This window comes from Psammomys obesus, unplaced genomic scaffold (assembly GCF_907164565.1).
Source record: "Psammomys obesus unplaced genomic scaffold, mPsaObe1.curated_primary_1811, whole genome shotgun sequence".
In the NCBI taxonomy this organism is placed as follows: domain Eukaryota; kingdom Metazoa; phylum Chordata; class Mammalia; order Rodentia; family Muridae; genus Psammomys; species Psammomys obesus.
This window is the reverse complement of record NW_026588368.1, coordinates 4924634-4943615: the sequence shown is the minus strand read 5'-3', so window position 1 is coordinate 4943615 and position 18982 is coordinate 4924634. Positions and strand designations below refer to the sequence as shown.

The window sequence follows — 18982 nt, the reverse complement described above, 5'->3', positions numbered from 1 at the left end:
TTCTTCGCTGACAGAAGGCGCCTAGTGGGGTGACTGCTCTTTTCTCTCCCTATCCCCTTCCTCCCAGTTCTTTCAGTCTCCTCTCCTCCTGGCCAGAGAAGTAGCGGAGCCCGGGCCCCGCGGTGAGCGGCCCTCCCCTCCCCAGAGTTCCCTCCCTCCTCTGCCCCCGGCGCCGGCCAGAGAGGGGAAGAGGTTCGCCGGGCCCGGGGCGGGCGGGGAGGCCTCGGGAACGGGGGGGGCCGCTCCTCAGGCTTCGAGGCTTCGAGGCTCCGGCCCTCGGCATCTAGTGATGGGCGCCCTGTGAGACTGGTCCCCCCCCCCTCCGGGGCGCGTGCTGCCCGAGGCGGCGGCCGCCGAGTGACCGGGAGCCCGGGCCGCGGCCCTCCTTCCCCTGCGCGGCCCCTCCCACCCGTGTGCCCCGGGCTGCCACCGCCCGGCGTCGGGGCTCGTCCGTCGCGCGCGCCGTGCCTCCGCCCTCAGGGCCTATCCCGCCGTAGTCGGCGGGCGGCGGCGGCGGGAGCCCAGGCGTCTTCACTCCGGTCGCATCCGCTCGCCCGGGAGCCAGCCCCGCGCCCCGCTCCTCATGACTGCGGCGCCCCTGCTGCCCCAGCCCTGCCGGCCAGCGCTCGCTGCAGGATGGATGCGGACTGTGCGGCGCTAACCCCCGTGGCTCCGTTCCCTCCTCGCCGGCCGACGAGCCCGCCCCGCGAGCCGCAGCAGCAGCAGCAGCAGCAGCAGCAGCCGCCGCAGCCGGACCCGGTGTCCCGCGTCGCCCTCGGGGCGCCCGGTCAGCGCTGAGGGAGAGTCGCCCGGTGGCTCCGAGCCCGCCGTAAGGAGCGCTGCCCGGCACTTCTTGGTGGCTCTCCCGGGGCCACCCCTCTTCCCCCCTTTTCATTCATAAATCCGAGCCCGCATTCTTCACCCCAGCGGACCAGCCATGTCTGACGGCGCCGCCGCCGAGAAGCAGAGCGGCACCCCGGGCTTCCTTTCGCCCCCGGCGCCCGTCCCCAAGAACGGCTCCAGCTCCGATTCTTCCGTGGGCGAGAAACTGGGGGCCACGGCGGCCGACTCGGGGATTGGCAGGACTGAGGAATACCGGCGCCGCCGCCACACTATGGACAAGGACAGCCGTGGGGCGGCCGCCACCCCCACCCCCACGGAGCACCGCTTCTTCCGCCGGAGCGTCATCTGCGACTCGAATGCCACCGCGCTGGAGGTGCCCGGCCTCCCTCTCGCCGTCCCCCAACCCAGTGTAGCCGCAGTGGTGCCTCAGAGTGCTCCACCCGAGCCTCACAGAGAGGAAACTTTGACCGCCGCCGTTGCCTCCCAGGTGTCTGAGCAGCCCTCGGCGGCCGCTGCCTCCCCTGGGGATCAAGCCATTGTCGGCCCGGCCACCGCCACCGTCGCCAGCAGTACCGGCAAAGACCGCCCGGTGTCCCAGCCCAGCCTCGTGGGGAGCAAAGAGGAGCCACCGCCGGCCAGAAGTGGAAGCGGCAGTGGTGGCGGCAGCGCCAAAGAGCCTCCGGAGGATCAGCGGCACCAGCAACAGGATGATATCGAAGAGCTGGAGACCAAGGCCGTGGGCATGTCCAACGACGGTCGCTTTCTCAAATTTGACATCGAGATCGGCAGAGGCTCCTTTAAGACGGTCTACAAAGGTCTGGACACGGAAACCACTGTGGAAGTCGCCTGGTGTGAATTGCAGGTAATGCCCCTCCTCCTTTCTTACTCGGTCGTTTGGATCCCAAATTTGGCTCGGTTAAGCCAGTTTATGGAGTTCACCCCTTACTTGTAATTCGCAGACTCTGAGTGGGAGGGGGAGGGGCTTCCGAAGAGGTTGGAATTGGGAGGTTGTGGAACTTGTAGTTAGGTGTTTGGAAAAGATAGGAACTATTGGTGTCAAGAGGGATTGCTACCGGGCAGCGGGGGAAAAGTCATTTGAGTCTTTGCAGGAAAAGTGGAATTATTGGGAAAGGGTTTCTCCCTTCCACCCTCCTTGTACTGGGGATTGAACCCCAGGCCTGGGCAAGTGCTTTCCCACTGAGCTATATATATCCTCAGCCTTTGGGGAATGTTTTTGCTTTAAGTAAATATCAAACCTTTTTTCCCTGTGCTCTTCAGTCGCATTGGAGTCTGCAATAATGAACTGCCTTGTGTGTTTCATCTGTGCCTTAAGGTACAAGCTTGATAGCAGCATAGACGCTTAGTAAATAATAAAACATTCTTTCCAGGTGCTAACAGGGCTGGTCTAAATCCCAACTACTCCAGAGGCTGAGGCAGGAGAATCTGAAGTTCAAGGCCAGTCTGGGCTGCATAGTGAGACACTGTCTTAAAAACATCAAAACAACAACCCAGTCTCTGATTCCCAATTCTCTTCTCTTTTTCTTTAAAGATAAGTGCTTTGGGACTAGGAAGGTACAGTGTGCATTTGCTATTTTGCCACCTACAGATGCTTAAGCCATGTGGCTAGCTGTGATCTGACACTGTTCATTAGAGTGTCTGTCTTCAGTCCTATTCAGTCCATAGTGAGTAGTAAAAGTCCATGCAAAATTGTATCATACCATCATTGTTGTCATCTTGTTATAACAGATTTCTGTGACAGTGTCCTGAAGGATAGCCCAGTTTGTCCTCAACTTGTTGATCCTTCTGTCTCAGCTTCCAGGGTACTAGGATTACAAGTTTGTGCCACTATGCCAGGGAAATAAAAGATTTTTAAACCAAACTTCCCAGGAGTCCAACGGATTACTACGTTGCTTTCATTTTTTAATCTCACAGGGGAAATTTCGTGTTATAAATAAAGTGCAGGTATATTCTACACTTAAACAGATTATTTTGGACTACTAATTGCTTGACTTATTATAGCAATAAGCAACAAATATTAGAAAGCACCTATGTAGATATTGGTTTGTTAGCTCTTGTTCTCACCCAGAAATGAAAATGTATTAATGGTGGAAGCAGAATTTCAGCTACATTGTAGATGAAAGTGCCACGTGCCACAACTGAATTTTTTTTTTTTTTTTTGGTCAAGAAAATGTACCAAACTGAAATAGGATTGAAAAGTAACTGAAATAGTCTCAGAACTTCATTTACCTAAAAATTAGTAAATAAACATCCTGGTTTCCAAATGATCCAAGGCCATATGAAATGTGAAAGGAATGATATGTGGAATTTGCTTCTGAGTATCTAGAGAAGGTAAGAGGAATGTGACCATCACCCAGCTTCAGCAATAGCAGCACATGACTGTTCAATGCAAGGTAGTCAGTTAAGCTTCCCCTCCACTTCCCCACTATATGTTTGAAATTCCCTCCAATGGAAATAAATGTTCTTTTGTTATTTTAAAAATGTGAAAGGAAGTTAGCACAGCATGTGGAAGTAAACTTGAAATTGACAAGGTCTTTAGGAACACAGTTTCTTGAGTTGGACACTGAATATGGAACTTCTAAGTTCATAACAAAATGAAGTAAAAAAAAAAAAAAGCCTTGTTAATTTTGTAGTGGATTAGAGTTGTAAAGTGACAGGCCTTTTAAAGAATTTACTTTTAAATGAGTTTGTTTTGTTTGAGACATTGTTTTACTCTGAGTAGTCAAACCTGTCCTGAAGCTCATTGGGTAGTCCAAGCTAGTCTTGAATTCTTGATTCTTCTGCCCTAGCCTCTGGAGTGTGGGTATTGCAGGCTTGAGCCACACCGGGGCAGGCAACATACTTTATTCATTTATTTGATAGACTAGTCAAAGTATGCCTCTATTCCTACTGGTCAGTCATTCTCAATAATTTTGATGTAACTAATTTACAGGAAGGCACTTTTTTGTACCAAGGATCATTGTTACTGATCCAGGAATTTAATTCTTCAATTACAGTTTCATTTATGAATGTGTGCCTTTACTTTTTCATTTTTATTTTATTATTATTATTTTTTTATTTTTTTTTTTTTTTTGCTCTGGAGATTGAACTCAGGAGCTTTTGCATTCTGGGCAAGCTCTGTAACAGTACTATATCCCTAGCACTCAGTTAATTCCAATTTTAAAAGGACTTCTCAGAATGTAGTGTGTTAGTTTTCACTTTGTCTCGGAACTAATAATACAGTGTAAAAAGCTCAATCTGTCTAATGTCACAATAATAACTTTAAAACTCCTCATTTTCTCTCAGAATATATTAAGTTTTTTTTGGACTTAGGGCTCTTTTTGTTTTTGTTTTTGTTTTTTTTTTTGAGATAGGGTTTCATATGTAACAGCCCTGGCTGTCCTGAAACTAGCTCTGTTGACCAGGCTGCACCTGAATTCACAGGATCAACCTGCCTCTGCCTCCTGAGTGCTGGGATTAAAGGAGTTGTACCACCATCACCTGGCTTTGGCCTTAGTTGACAAGGATGTGATCAAACTAAAGAAAATACTACGTTGACTATTTTTAATCCAAGTTACCATTTGGGAGCAGAACCAAATAAATCTTAGCTTATAGAATGAGGCCTATAGAAAGTTTATAGAACTTTCAGGTCTTTTAATCAAGTTCTGAAAGTTTTTCATTTTGACTTAAAAAAATTCCCTTCCATATTAAAAATAAATGTGACTCCTAGTATAAGATCACTTTAAAGAAGTAGTCAGGCTATTTTGGGGGTTTGTTTTTGATCAAAGTATTAGTAAGCCAGTGTTTTCAACTTTTATCTTTGGGTCTAAATTAAAGGTCAAACCTAAGTATAAGTAAAGCTTTGGAAAGGAAAAAAAAAATAACCTTTTGGGGAGAAAATGACATTGAATGTACATTTCCCCCACCCCCCCATTACTAGGGATTGAATTTAGGGTATTATATGCTCTACCACTGAACGGATCACCAACTGGAATGTATACTTGAATATAGTTTTTTGTTTTATTTTTGCAAGACAGGAATAGTATTGTGTTCCATTAAGTTAAAAAATCTGAGTGTTTTTTATTTGTTTTGAGACAAGTTTTATGCTATATTGCCCAGGATAGTCTTGAACTCCTGCGTTTACCTTCCTAGCAGTGTGATTATAGGCATGTACTACCATGCCTGGCTTTAAAAATTTTAGTGTATTAATACTAGAAGGGCCAGCCAGGCAGTGGTGGCACACGCCTTTAATCCCAGTGCTCAGGAGGCAGAGGCAGGTGGGTCTCTTTGTGAGTTCATGGCTAGTCTGGTTTAGATAGTGAATTTCCAGGAAATCCAGAACTACGCAGCGGCTTGATAGACCAAACAACCAAACCAAACCAAACCAAACCAAACCAAACCGCATTTGTAGTCCCAGTAGATGGCCTAATTAGTAATTTCAAATGAAGTAATACTAATTTTGTATAGAAGTAAATTTCTAAAGTCCTCTAATAATGACAAATTATTTTTTAATTTTTATCACTTTATATAGGGATATAGACTTAGAATAAGTGAGCGGGGTGTACAAATGAAACTTCCTATTGTTAAGGTTATTTTTAGAGTCACATTGTGTGTCGCTATCTACCGAAACAAGCATTTGTTCTCAATAATACATAGGTAATATTTTGATACCACAGTCCTAAGTAATAACTGAGAACTCCTAAAACGAGAATTCTTTATCAGAATCTATTAGGCAAATGCCGTACTTGAATTACTCAGCTGTGCTGGTGGAAAAATATTACTAGTAGAGTTCTGTAGAGTTTACGTTACTCTTCTGGAGACTAGAGTAGTTGGTGGGAGCATGCTTATTAGGAAACAGTATAATTTGCTTTAAGAAAACATACAAAGACCTAGTAATTTACTTATTTCTGACATTTTTTTCATAGGTTGTCTCTAGTGAGTTTATTTGATGCACTATATATTGATGACATTTTGTTTCAGTTTTACCTAAAAGAAGAGGTAGAAATCATAATTTTTGTTTACATTCCATTCTACATAGTGCATATATGGTAAGGTGCCTTTTACCAAGTTAAGGTTTGTGTTCCTAAGTATATGTTTTTGTTTTTTTTTTGAGACAGGGTTTCTTTTTGTAGCCCTGGCTGTCCTGGAACTTGCTCTATAGAAGAGGCTGGCTTCAAACTCACAGAGATCCAGCCATCTGCCTCTGCCTTCCAAGTGCTGGGATTAAAGTTGTACACTATCAAACCTGGCTCTTAACTATATATTAATGTTTCAAGATTAGCAGTGCTGCAGAAATGGGATATAGTTCTGTGACTCAGACCATAATTTATTCCTCTGCCAGCTTTAAAATAACTCAATGAACTGAACCTCTTCAATTGATTGTTTTGATTTTTCATTTTGAGGTAAGGGCTTACCTTGTACCACAGGCTGACCTACCACTGTGTATCCTAGGCTGGTCTCAAACTTAGAGCAATCCTATTTTAGCCTTCTGAGTACTGGGATTACAGGTATGAGCCCCACATCCGTGTCTTCTTTCCTTTTTAGTATAAAGGCAGCTGCTATGCAGATTTTAAGAATGACTGGTAATTTTGAAATAATGCTTTGTCCCTTTTAAACAGAACAGAGTTTGAAACAATAGGATTTTGGCTAAGTAAAATTGGATTTAAGATGTATGTTAACTTGGTGTGGTGGTGCAGACCTTCAGTCCTAGCAGCAGTCATGTAGCAGAGACAGTGTTTGTATGCAGACAACCTAGGTTTTAGGAGCCTGAAACAATAAGGTCTTCTACAAATTCAGGGCCAGCTGGGGCTACAGAACGATAGATACACTGTTCTAAACCAAAACAAATCCTGAAATACATATTTATTGCTCTAGGAAGTAACTTGTTGAGAATTATATTTTGTTGACTTTCAAAAAAATGTGCTTTTTTTTATAATCTTAAGCATTTAAATACTGTCACTTTTCCTTATTTACCTTTTTTTCTGACCCAAACTAGCATAGTTATTACTAGTCTAAGGATTTGGAAAGAGATTTTATTGTATAAAACATAGTGGGAATGAAACATTGCCTGATTTCATTTGTTCACATTAAAAATTCAAGTGCAAGATCCTGGTCATGTGAAATTTACTCTAATTTATCCCTGTGGCACTATTCAATTAAAACTGGGCTTCCTTGTTCAGAATTTATCCTGTTGTTATTTGGGTTTTCTGATAGCTTTAATTTTTTTCTTTTAGATCAGCAATTCTCAATGTAGGATATTTACATTATGATTTATAACAGCAAAATTACAGTTATGAAGTAGCAATGAAAATAATTTTCATGGTTGGGGCTCATCACAACATGGGTTACAGCATTTTAGGAGCATTAGGAAGGTGGAGAACCAATGTTTTATATAAAACAGATGGCAGAACAAATGAAATAATTTCTGAAAATACTTGAAATGAAAATCACTACAGTTTAGTAGATCTTTGGTATATTATTAATACTATTATTATTATTACTATTATTATTATTATTGTTATTACTATTATTATTATTTAGTTAATTATTTTTTTGAGGCAGGGTTTTTCTGTGTAACAACCATGGTTGTCTTGGATCTTCTTTTGTAGACCAGGCTGGCTTGCAGTTCACTGCGATCCACCTGTCTCTGTGTTAGGATTAAAGTTCTTAAAATCATGTGTCACCATGTTCAAGCCTTACCTCAGTTCTTTATATTACTATATTTTTAGTAACTTGCATTTTCTTTTTTAAACGTAGGACATATCTGGTCTTATAGAATATGTGAAGGACTGGGTGGTAGGGGTGCACACTTTTAATCCTAGCAGAGGCAGGCACATTTCTCTGAGTCTAGCCTGGTCTACACAGGGAAACCTTGTCTTGAAAAACAGACAAAAGAAAAATGTTAGGCTTAGTGTGGTCTTGCTTTTGGTTTGAAGAGGTCAAATTTTCTGCAAGTGGACAAAGTTAAAAACTAGGTTGCCAGCCAGGCAGTGTTGTCATGCCTTTAATTCCAGGCAGAGGCAGGTGGATCTCTGAGTTCAAGGCCAGTTTGGTCTGCAGAGTGAGTTCAAGGACAGCCAAGGCTGCACGGAGAAACTCTGTTTTGACAAACCAAAACCAACCAACCAATGAACAACAACAACAACAAAAACCCACGAGATTGCTTACATTTATATCCTAGTTCTGTTACATGATTCTTGTTGCCTTGGGAAAATTCTGTGTTTATTCTATTTGTACAGCCAGTATAAAGAAAACCTGTTTTAGCCAGGTGTGTAGTTAATACCTGTAATTCCCAGTAGTTGGGAGGCTGAGGCAGGAGGATTGCTGTGAGTGAGACTGCCTCAAACAAAGTAGCTCAGAACTTGGTCCATGAGTATTAGCTGTGATTATGCAGGGTCATATTTATGTTGTTTTGAGGTTATCTGTGAAGACTTGATTTGTGTGGCAAATCTCTTACTCTTCTACTCTTAGAAAAGGAACATTATAGTTGAATGTAATGTTGGTACTTTCAAGTTCCTTAGCTTCACATGGCCTTTGCCTATAACATTCTGATATGATCTATCAGTTTCCCAAATGCCACCTTTGCTCAACCCTTTGTTTCTAGAATCTGCCGAGACCTTTGTTGCATCCCCTGACATACATCTGGAAAACATTTTTTTTCTTTGAATTCTATATATAATTCTTTTCTTTTCCCCCAGAGCTGAGGACTGAACCCAGGGCCTTGTGTTTGCTGGGCAAGGGCTCTACCACTGAGCTAAACCCCCAGCTCCCATATATAATTCTTAAAATATTTAATTGTATTTACTTGAAATTATTTACATAATCTTATCTATTTCAGTGGTCTTTGAAAAATTTACTATGACAAAATATGTTGTGTAACATAGAACCAAGGCAGAATATTTTCGTTTTACATTAACTGCTTTGGAGTAAAGGATATAATCTGTTGTGGTTTTCTTTCTGCTTAGGGGACTGTTTTCTACCAGCCCATGAAGGCAGGAGGGGCAGAAGATGAGGTACAGAGCTTGGAAGGCGGTGACTAAGGAGCTAGTTCAACTTTAATTTCAGACAACAGAGGCTGTATACCCCTTGGGGAGTCCATGGGGGGAGGCTCCAAGAATAGGTATACATAATTGGTTAAAATTGGGCATTTCAAAGATGCTTGATTTGCATTAAACAGCACACTCCTATCATATGAACAGGAACACAGTACCTAATTAACCTATAGTCCCAGGGAGGAGAGAGCTAGCAGGGAGTTGTGTCAAAGGCCGTGTATCTATGTCTAAAGACACTCTCCAGATGAAGTCAGGCAGAGAGCAGGAGGCCTGCTGGGGAGAGGGAGTCTTGCACCTTAAGGCCGAGCTCAGAATGGCTGTCCGGACTGGGAGGATTGCAACCTCAAACAGCAGTATCCTTCCAACAGTCTGTATTTCTGATATATTAGCAGTGTTTCTTAAGTGAGTTAGGATTGTTGAGGGTCAGTATGTGAAGGTTACTTTGAAAAATAGACAGTATAGTATAAAATAAAAGGTACTTTAAATGCTGTTAGAAGTGTAAATGCTTGCTTCTTACATATTGAGTATGCCTATCAAAAGTATAGTCTTTCTCCAAATAAAAGCACTGTTATATCTTCATTTTGTACTGCTAGATTTCAGCATCTTGGAGACAGTTCTATTTTTGGCCAATATATACTTTAGATGTCTACAGGCAGATGGTCTCTTTGTAAATCAAACAAAGACTATAATGTGTTAAATAGTGAGAGATGAAACTAGTGAATCAGATCACTGATGTACACATTCTGTTCATGGATTAAAAAGATTGCTTAGGATAAGAAATTTGTAGTGGAACTAAGAAGTGAATAAGTAGAAGTAGAGACAGTAAGTGTTGCCTGCCCATTTATTTCTTTTTGCAAGGTTGAAGGACCAGAACGGAGGATAACTGGGTAAGTGGAAGGCATGATTAAGAATGAGACAGACTAATATACAAGCAAACATGTATTTAAAAATTGAAGCATTGATCTGTAGAGATGGCACACATATTCTTTCAAAGGATCAGAGTTCAATTTTCAGCACCCACATCAGGTGGCTTATAACTTCCTGTAATATCATCTCCAGTGATGGCAGATATCCCTCACCTCTGTGGATACCTGCACTCAGGTACACACAGAGACATATGTAATTTAAAATAATAAAAATAAATAAAAGCATTGAGGGTTTGTGAGATGACTCAGCAGGTAATAGTGCTTGCCACCAAGTCTGTTGACCTAAGTTTGGTTTCAGGGACCCACATGGTGGATAGAGAAAACAGAATCCTAAGTTGTCCTCTGACCTGCACGAATGTATAGGAGCATGCATCCTACAGTGCATCTATGCCCTTCAAATGGCAGCACTCAGGATTGTTCATTCCTTCCATTATGGGTACCAGGGATGGAACTTGGGTTGGCAGGTGCTCTTACTACTGAGCTACCTCACCAGCCTAAAACAGCAAGATTTTAAGTTAAATTTCATTATACAGAAAGGTTGTTTCTAGAATGTTTTTTGTTTTTCTTTTATTTTAAACAAAAAAGTTTAAATACTATATACATATATATGTAATACTTTGTTTAGGCTCTATATTTAAGTGTGTTTGCAAAATGAATTCTTTATAATTACTGGGGAAAGGCAATTAAAAGTTACTGACCGTTATCTGCTTGCCTAACCCCACTGTATAAATTACTTGTAATTTCACAGCTGCACTACAGGGTAGATAGTATAGTTTTTTGACTTATATTTGAGGAAACAAATTTAGGTTTAATAGCTTTTTAAGATCACTGATGTGCCCAGGATTGGTGGCACATGTCTGTAATCCCAGCATTAGGGAGACAGAGAGAGAGGTGAATAGCTCAGAGTTCCAGGCTAGCCAGGCCTATATGGTGAGATCTTGTATCTTAGTAGTAGTAGTAGTAGTTCTTTTTCTTTCTCTTTCTCTTTTTCTTTTTCGAGACAGGGTTTCTCTTTGTAGACCAGCCTGGCCTCGAACTCACAGAGCTCTACCTGCCTCTGTCTTCCTGAGTGCTAGTATTATAGGCATGCTACCAAGGTATGCTGCATCCGGTTATCTTGTTCTTTCCACTAGTAAGTACTTTCTGGAAGAAATCAGTGTGGATTTAGTGGAATCTAGGTTTTGTTTCATTTAGCAATTATTTATAATGTCACACATGTTTATCCTTGCTGGAAAAAAAGTCTCTTAAGTGGCCTTTTAGGCAATATACATATAGTTTTAGAAGGTTTGTTTTATTAATTTGATGTGCTTATAGATTTTTAGATGTTGTAGATATTGTTTATTATAGAAAATATTACTTCTGTCAGGGTTAAGTATTTTAAAGATACTTATTTTTTTGACAGTCAATGTGAGATTATTATTATGGAAATAGTATGTTCCTTTACTTCTAGTAACTTGACATAACTAAAGTTTTGGCTGTCAAATTAGAAAGATTTTGTCATTAATACTTCCTTTGTTTTAAAACAGTAGCTCTCTATGTAGCTCAAATTGGCCTTGAACTCATAATTCTCTGCTTTGCCTCCCTTGGTGCTAGAATTATGGGTGTATAATGTGTGGCCTCAGTATCCTTATTAATGATTGCTTCAGATATTCTCTGTACTAGGCAGTAGAACTGATACTTTTGTTAGAATTGGCTTTAGTGTTTTAAAGGAGAATAGGTGTGAATAAACTTCATCACTTTTAGCATTTTGGGTTTGTAATACTTGAGTCTTTCTTGCTTCTACGTTTGGTTGTTTCCTGTAAGTGATGCCTGAATAAGTAAATTATTAGTGTGATATTCTAGGTGTTGGGAGCTTCTTTTTTTGGTTTTATAATATAGGCCATATTCTCTGTATTTCTGGGTTTTGAAATTTCAGTTTTAGAAATAATGGAGTTATAACCTGCAAGATAATTTTACCACTTAACTATCAGTTGATATATTACTTGTGTTCCTACCAGCCTACATGTATGAGCATAATAAATATCCCTTAGGTCTGGATTTCTGATGTTCATTAGACTGGAATAGTTCTTTTGAGTTCAGTCTCATACCTTCTGAGAGCAGGGGTAATTGATACTTGACTGTACAATATCTTGTTTTAGGATATGTCAGGTTCAAAAATAGTGTTGTGATAGGGTAGATAGATAGGTTGGCAGGATCTTTCTACTTTAGTGACATTCTTCAATCTGGTTCATTTTTATTTAATTAATAAAAAAATACTATGTGGGGTCTGGAGAGACGGCTCAGGTTAAGAACACTAGCTGCTGTTCCAGAGGACCTGGGGTCAATTCCAAACATCTACATGGCAACTCACAACTGTCTCTAGCTCCAGTTTCAGGTGATTCAATACCCTTCTACAGAAATGCATGCAGGTAAAACACCAATGCACATAAAGGTATAAAAGTATACCCATCTGTCCTTCCTTCCTTCATTTTTTTCTGTAGCCTTGGCTGTCCTGGACTCCCTTTGTGGACCAGGCTGGCCTTAAACTCAGAGATCTGCCTGCCTCTGCTTCCCAGAGTGCTGGGATTACAGGTGTGCGCCACCGTGTTGGCTGTGTACTTATTTCAATATCTAACCTATGTTACATATTGAGATTCTGTTTCAAAAAAAAAATACTGTGTGTATTATAGTATGTTTAGACTGGATGCAAGCTTTAGTGTTTGAATACCAAATTATTCTTTTTTAAAAGAGATTTTATTTATTTTATGTGTGGGTGTTTTGTACTAATTGCATGTGCCTGTAGATCTCTGGAACTGGAGTTACAGATGGTAGTTAATTTCCATGTGGGTTCTGGAAACTGAACCTGGGTTCTTCAGAAGAGCGGACAGTGCTCTTAACTGATGGGTCTTTTGTAGCCCCCCCCCCCCCCCCCCCCCCATCTTCACACCCTTTTTAAATAAAGTCTTGCCATGCGAATCTGCTTGGTCTGCAACTCAACTGTGTAGACTAAGCTGGCCTCAAATGCATACAGATCTGCCTGCCTCTACCTCTAGAGTGCTGGAACTAAGAGTATACGTTACCATGCTGAGCTAGTTTACGTTGTAGAGCTCTAAATCTTATTTTTTTTCTGCTTGTTATGATTGCCACTAGTCAACTGACAGCTTATTTAATTATACTGTAGCTCCAGTTTCAAGAGAATCCAACAGTCTTACACAGACACATGCAGGCAAAACACCAATGTGCATAAATAAATAAACAAATAAAATCTCATTTCTCCCTTTCAGAACTTTTTTTTTTTTTTTTTTTTAGACAGGCTTTCTCTGTGTAGTCTTGGTTGTCCTGGACTTTCCCTGTAGACTGGGCAGGCCTCACAGAGATCCACCTGCCCCTGACTCCCAAGCACTGGGATTAAAGGCATATGCCACCAGGCTTGTCTTCAAAACTATTCTTTTGTTAGGAAGGGAGCATGTTTTTATTGGTAGGCCATTAGGAAACACTCAGGTGAGGTACAGCTCTGCAATCTTCTGGTGAAATAGAAACAGAACTGATAAAGAAAGACCCCTTCTATTCTTAACTGTCTAGCTAAGTTATCCCAGCTGAGTGGGTGCTATCCTGGGGCTGCTGGGAGGCCCCCTTCTTTGGAGCCCTGAGAATCATTGGCATGTGCTTCCCATGTGTGGCCTCATTCCAGGGTCAAATTCTATGGGTATCATCCCAGGAAGAGGAGGGCCCTTAGGAAGGCCTCTTTCTAGGGTATTGGCATTATACAAGTTCCTAGGAGGAACTGGGAGACTAGAGGGGGTCCCTGAAGGAGGAGAAGCAGAGAGTGGGGCTGGCTGTATAATTTTCGTGTTTTAATGCAGCAGCTTCTTGTCAGTCTGTGAGCCTACTCTTCTTTCATCCATTGTGATAGTACTTTTTTTCACTTCTTGGTTTCCTACCGTGTCAGTCAGTGTGTCTTTTTCAAAGATGGATGGAGAGTCATAGGTAAGATAGTGTAATCACAATAAAACTTGGGCATACTGGTGTTCTGAGGGCCATTGGCTACTTGGATCTGTGTCACCTGAAAATGACCATAGAGCTTTAAAAATATGCTTAAAACAAAGTCCATTTGTGTTAAATCTACTTTATCAGTTGTGAATTGTATGAGGTTTAAATATGGGTCAGATATTTCTGATGAAAATTTGCCATTCAAATTAATAAGTATTCTTTTTGAATTTGGAAAATTTAGGACAAAAAGAAAGTAAAAACTAATAGGTTTCAATTATAACTTAACATTATAGGTTGAAATGATAATATTTGGCTATATTGGTTAAATATACATTATTATTGACTGATTTCCTTTACATTTTACAGCATTTAAATTTTAAGTTTTGGTTAGCTTTATGTTCTATCTCTATTGACTAACAAATTTTCCGTGTTAAAATGCTATAAAAGAGCTTACATTACAGTAATTTTACTACTTCCTTTTTAAAATATTGCAGCACTTTCCTTTCTGGTTTCTTTCATTACCACTCTTTATAAATGGCAGTTCTTTTGCAGTTGCTAAATACAGAAATATGGCATTTAAAGTTTTTCCTTATAGTTCGTAGTACTTTGACCATCTGATTATTATAAAAATTGGAATCTGTTCTTTTAAGTGTTTCTCAAGTCATTTTTCATCATGTCTGTATTAGAAATATTTCTTATCGTATTTTTTGAATATGTTGGTTATTGGTAAGAAAGACAAATAGAAGTTGTAACTTGTGTTCATCACCTGCATTCAACTTTCTTCATTCCCTAATATTTACTCTTTTTTGGTCTCTCTTCTATATGTTATACTGTACTCAAATGTACATTTGTTTACATATACACATATATTGTTGGCTAGATTCTGCATATGAGGGAACATCAGCAGTTTTTTTCTTTTAAGATTGTATGACCTTACTTAAATATTATAGTTCAAAGTTCGTTTTTACAAGTTTTATGATTACATTGTTGTTAAATAGTATTTCATCTGTACATTTATATACTAAACGTTCTTTATCCATCTATCAATGGACAACTAGATTGATTACAATTTTTTGCTTTAGTGAATAAAGTAGTAATATACATGATTTTATTTTGCTTTGTTTATTTAGTAGAAAACTTGTTTCCCTGATGTAACTCAGTTTGTAGAGTGCTTGCCCAGCTGGATGTGGTGGTGCATGGCAGTAATCCTAGCACTTGAAAGACACCATTTTTATAACTAAAATTTTAGTTATGAAGCTAAAATTCACAGTTGAATTCTTATCCAAATGTGTATTATTTTTAAGTTGTCAGAGATCTTGGGATGTTTGGCCTACAAATGGAAGTATTTAGTTAAGATTATATAAGAAGTTTATGACTTGATAAAAATATATCATTTTGAACAAAATTTTAAGTCATTCTTGATAAACTGCCAAACTTAATTTTGTTTTCTACTTTTAAACTTTCTTTCAGACATTCAAGACTGCTCACTGCTTCTCAGATAATTTCTTTCTTGTGTTTAGGTATATGGGTATATTGCCGACATATATGTCTGCATCATGTGAATGCCTAGTGCCCTTGGAGATCAAATGAGAGGGGATTTGATCCTTTGAAGAGGGCATTGGGTTCCCTTGAACTAGAGTTTTAAAAAATGGTTGTGAGCTGTCCGACGGGTGCTGGGAATCAGACTTGGGTTGGCTGGAAGAATAGCCCAATGTTCTTTCACAGTCAAACCATCTTTCCTGCCTTTCTCATATAATTTGTAAAGCCAAGTATTAGGGGCTTAAATAACATTTGGCAATATATTGCTGCATCTGGCCTGGTCCTGAACGCCTTTAATCTCAGCATTCAGTAGGCAGTGGCAGACAATTGTCAATTTGATAGTAGCCTCGTCTACATCTTGAGTTCCAGGATAACAGGGGCTACATAAGGAGGCCTTATCTCAACAAACATTTCGCTGGGTATGGTGACTGACCCACACATGTGATCCCAGTACTCAGAGGCAGAGACAGGGTTGCTGCAAGTCCAAGGCCAGCCTGATTTACAAAGTGATTTCTAGGCCAACCATGGCAGTCCCTTTCTCAAAAGAAAATAAGAGAGAATTTATTTGAGGAAGTTTAGATTTGTATATTGACTAAGCTTGGAGGTGGGGAAGGTTTAATGTGTGTTTTCGCTTCCTTATTTATTTATACATGCATACATACAGGACTTTACTGTGTGACATAGGCTAGTTTGGAACTCAGAGTCCTGCTTCGGTTTTGTGATTATTAGGATTACAGGTTTGTGGTTTACTTGTCTGTTCATTCAAGATGATTTAGGCCCTACTATATTTATTAGCTGTCTACTCTAGAACATACCTAAGATGTTTTGAAAATATAAGAACCCCACTTCATGTAGCCTTGGCTGTCCTGGAACTCACTCTGTAGACCTGGCTGGTCTCGGACTCAGATCCCCCTGCCTCAGCCTTCCTATTCTTGGGATTAAAGGTGTGTGGCCACCACTGCCTGGCAAGAAACTCTTAATGAGTTTAAAGAGAACTACTTTCTAGTCGGTTTTATATAAACTGATATATACTCAGAGGCATCTTAGAATCTATCCATTCTTAAAAGTGTTGATATCATTTTGAAATGTTTCCCATTAGTCTCTGCTCCTGCTCATGATGTGTTTTTTATTTGTTTGACAAGTGTTTATTGAATGTCTGCTTACTTTGCACTGTCTTAGCTAGAAAAAGAAAAAGAAAATTCCTGTCTTTATAGAAGTGATTTTATGATCTTTGAGATCATAGGACTTGTATATATTTGTAATTTTAAAGAAAATACTTAATTTTGTTATTTGTAGATGTGTGTGTGTGTGTGTGTGTGTGTATGTATGGTGGAATGGGGGAGAGAATGAGAGAAAGATAGTAATTTTTTTAAAATGTTAAAATCAATACATTTAATTGTGTGTGTGTGTTGTAGGGTAGATTGTGCCATGGCATGTGTTTGGAGGTCTGTAACATCTGACAACTGGCAGGAATTGGTTCTCTCTTACTGTGTGAGTTCTGGAGATTGAACTCAGGTTGTTAGGCATGGTACAAATTGTGCTGTCTCATTGGCCCAAGAGTTACTGTAAACATTTTGAACGTTACAGCATAGTTTTTTATGTGGACACACGTAACTGATCTCATTTCCTGCCTAACCTAGATTACTATGTGATGTTCTATTACAAATACAGTGTTATTCAGATTATAATGGAAATGTAGATTATTTTTTTTTTAAAGAATTTTATTTGTTGCTTTTGAGGAGCTTGCATGTGGAGATCAGAAGATAACTTTAGGGAGTGGGTTCTCCCCCTCCACCAACCATGTGGGTTCTGGGGATTGGACTTGGGTTGGCAGGCTTGTATCACAGGACCTTTACTCACTGAACTCTTTCTCCAGCCTATCTGAAAATATTTTTTTCATTGCTGTTTTTTGTTGTTGTGGTGGTGGTGGTGGTGGTATGGATTGAATGCAAGGTTTTGCACATGCTAGGCAAGTGCTTTACCACTGAGGTATTTATATCGTTAGCTCTAGTTGATATCAATTTATTGTTTTGAGGTTATGGTCTTTGTTGTTGTTATATTATTATTATTTTGAGACAGGGCTTCTCTGTGTAGACCAGGCTGGCTTCAAACTCACAGATATCCACCTGCTTCTGCCTTCTGAGTGCTGGGATTACAGGTGTGTGCCACCATGCCTAGCTGAGGTTATGGTCTTAATTTATGTTTTTTGGGGTAGATTTGTAACCTTGCCTCAGCCTGCTGAACAGCTAGGTTTACAAATGCATTTTTAGCACTCACAAATGCTGAGATTTGGTGCCAGTAACATAGTGTACTTAAATCATAAGATAGCTTGCTCATCTTAACTCTAATTTTATTTTTAATTTTTTGCCTTTTACTTAAAGTACAGTAAATCTTGCTAAGTAAAGTTGCTAAGTTTTTAATTTCAAAAATATTCCTGATAGAGATTTTTTAAAAATTGATTTACTGGCCTGGAAAGATGGCTTAATGTTTAAAAGTACTTGTTTTTCAGAGGACCACAGTTTGGTTCCTTGTACCCACATGGTACCACTCTATAACCCCAGTTCCAGGAGATCCAGTGCCCTCTTCTCGTCCAAGGACACCAGGCATACACATTTGTACATACAAGAAATCATACACATAAAAATAAATAAATCTTTGAAAATTGGTTTGCTTTTGTGGATATTTTATGTAAAAATTCACAGTGACATTAGTAAGGTAATGTCTCACTTATGTGAACGAGTATTTATTGAGTAAATTGAGATAATTCAATATGATGAGGTAAATGACATCAAATATACTACTAAAACTTATATCATTTACATCATGAGTAGTAGAATTACTGCTAATTCTTACATCATTTCTCTTTAAATTTCTGTTAAGGTGAGTTGTGACTTCAGTAGAAGCTTGGTAGGATCTAATGTAAAGTTTTACTAAACTGAAGTGTGCACACAAAAATGTAAAGAAAAGGGTAAAGGCCGCTGTGGTGGTCTGTGCCTTTACTTTAATAATAGCACTCAGGGAGGCAGAGGAAGGTTGATCTCTGTGAGTTCAAGGCCAGCATGGTCTACAAAGCGTGTCCAGGACAGCCAAGGCTACACAGAGAAACTGTCTTGAAAAACAAAGAAAAAGGTGAAAACATTTTAATTTAGACATTTATTTTTGTGCATCATGTGTATATACACTTGTTTGTGCATATGCTATAATGTGGGTGTGGAGGTCAGAGAAGAATAACCTGGTGCTATTCTTACTTTCCACCTTGTTTGAGGCAGGACCTTTTTGGTTTGCTACTGTGTTATCTATTTCAGGCTAGCTGTCCTAAGACTTTTTGGGGTGGATTTCTTCTGTCTGCACCTCTAATTTTGGCTTATGAGTGATGGGACATTTCACTTTTTTGTTTTGTTTCTTTAATGTCTTCCAGGAATCCAAAATCAGGTCCTGAAGTTTGCACAGCCATCTCCCAAACCCATATTCTCACTTAATACTTGTGATATGTAAGAGGTCAACAACATTTTAGAGGTAGAGAAACTTAAATAATTTACCAAGAGCACAATTAACAAATAATAGGGACTGGGAGTTGCCCAGATTCAGCCTTCCTTCCTTTCTTTCTTTCTTTCTTTCTTTCTTTCTTTCTTTCTTTCTTTCTTTCTTTCTTTCTTT

At 39.9% G+C, this 18982-nt stretch overlaps 1 protein-coding gene across 17 annotated transcripts in view; it reads left to right on the top strand.

Annotated features, from left to right (window-relative positions):
- Positions 1-734: 734 nt before the first annotated feature.
- Positions 735-18982, top strand: part of Wnk1 (WNK lysine deficient protein kinase 1) — a 129664-nt gene continuing 111416 nt past the window's right edge. For 4 of the 17 annotated variants that reach the window (XM_055604260.1, XM_055604259.1, XM_055604258.1 and 1 more), the window contains exon 1: positions 754-1705. In XM_055604260.1, the coding sequence (XP_055460235.1) occupies positions 938-1705 (768 nt within the window). In that variant the 5' untranslated portion in view covers positions 754-937. Of the gene's footprint in view, positions 1706-18982 lie in introns of all 17 variants that reach the window. The other 13 variants (XM_055604254.1, XM_055604252.1, XM_055604249.1 and 10 more) reach the window with 9 other exon arrangements.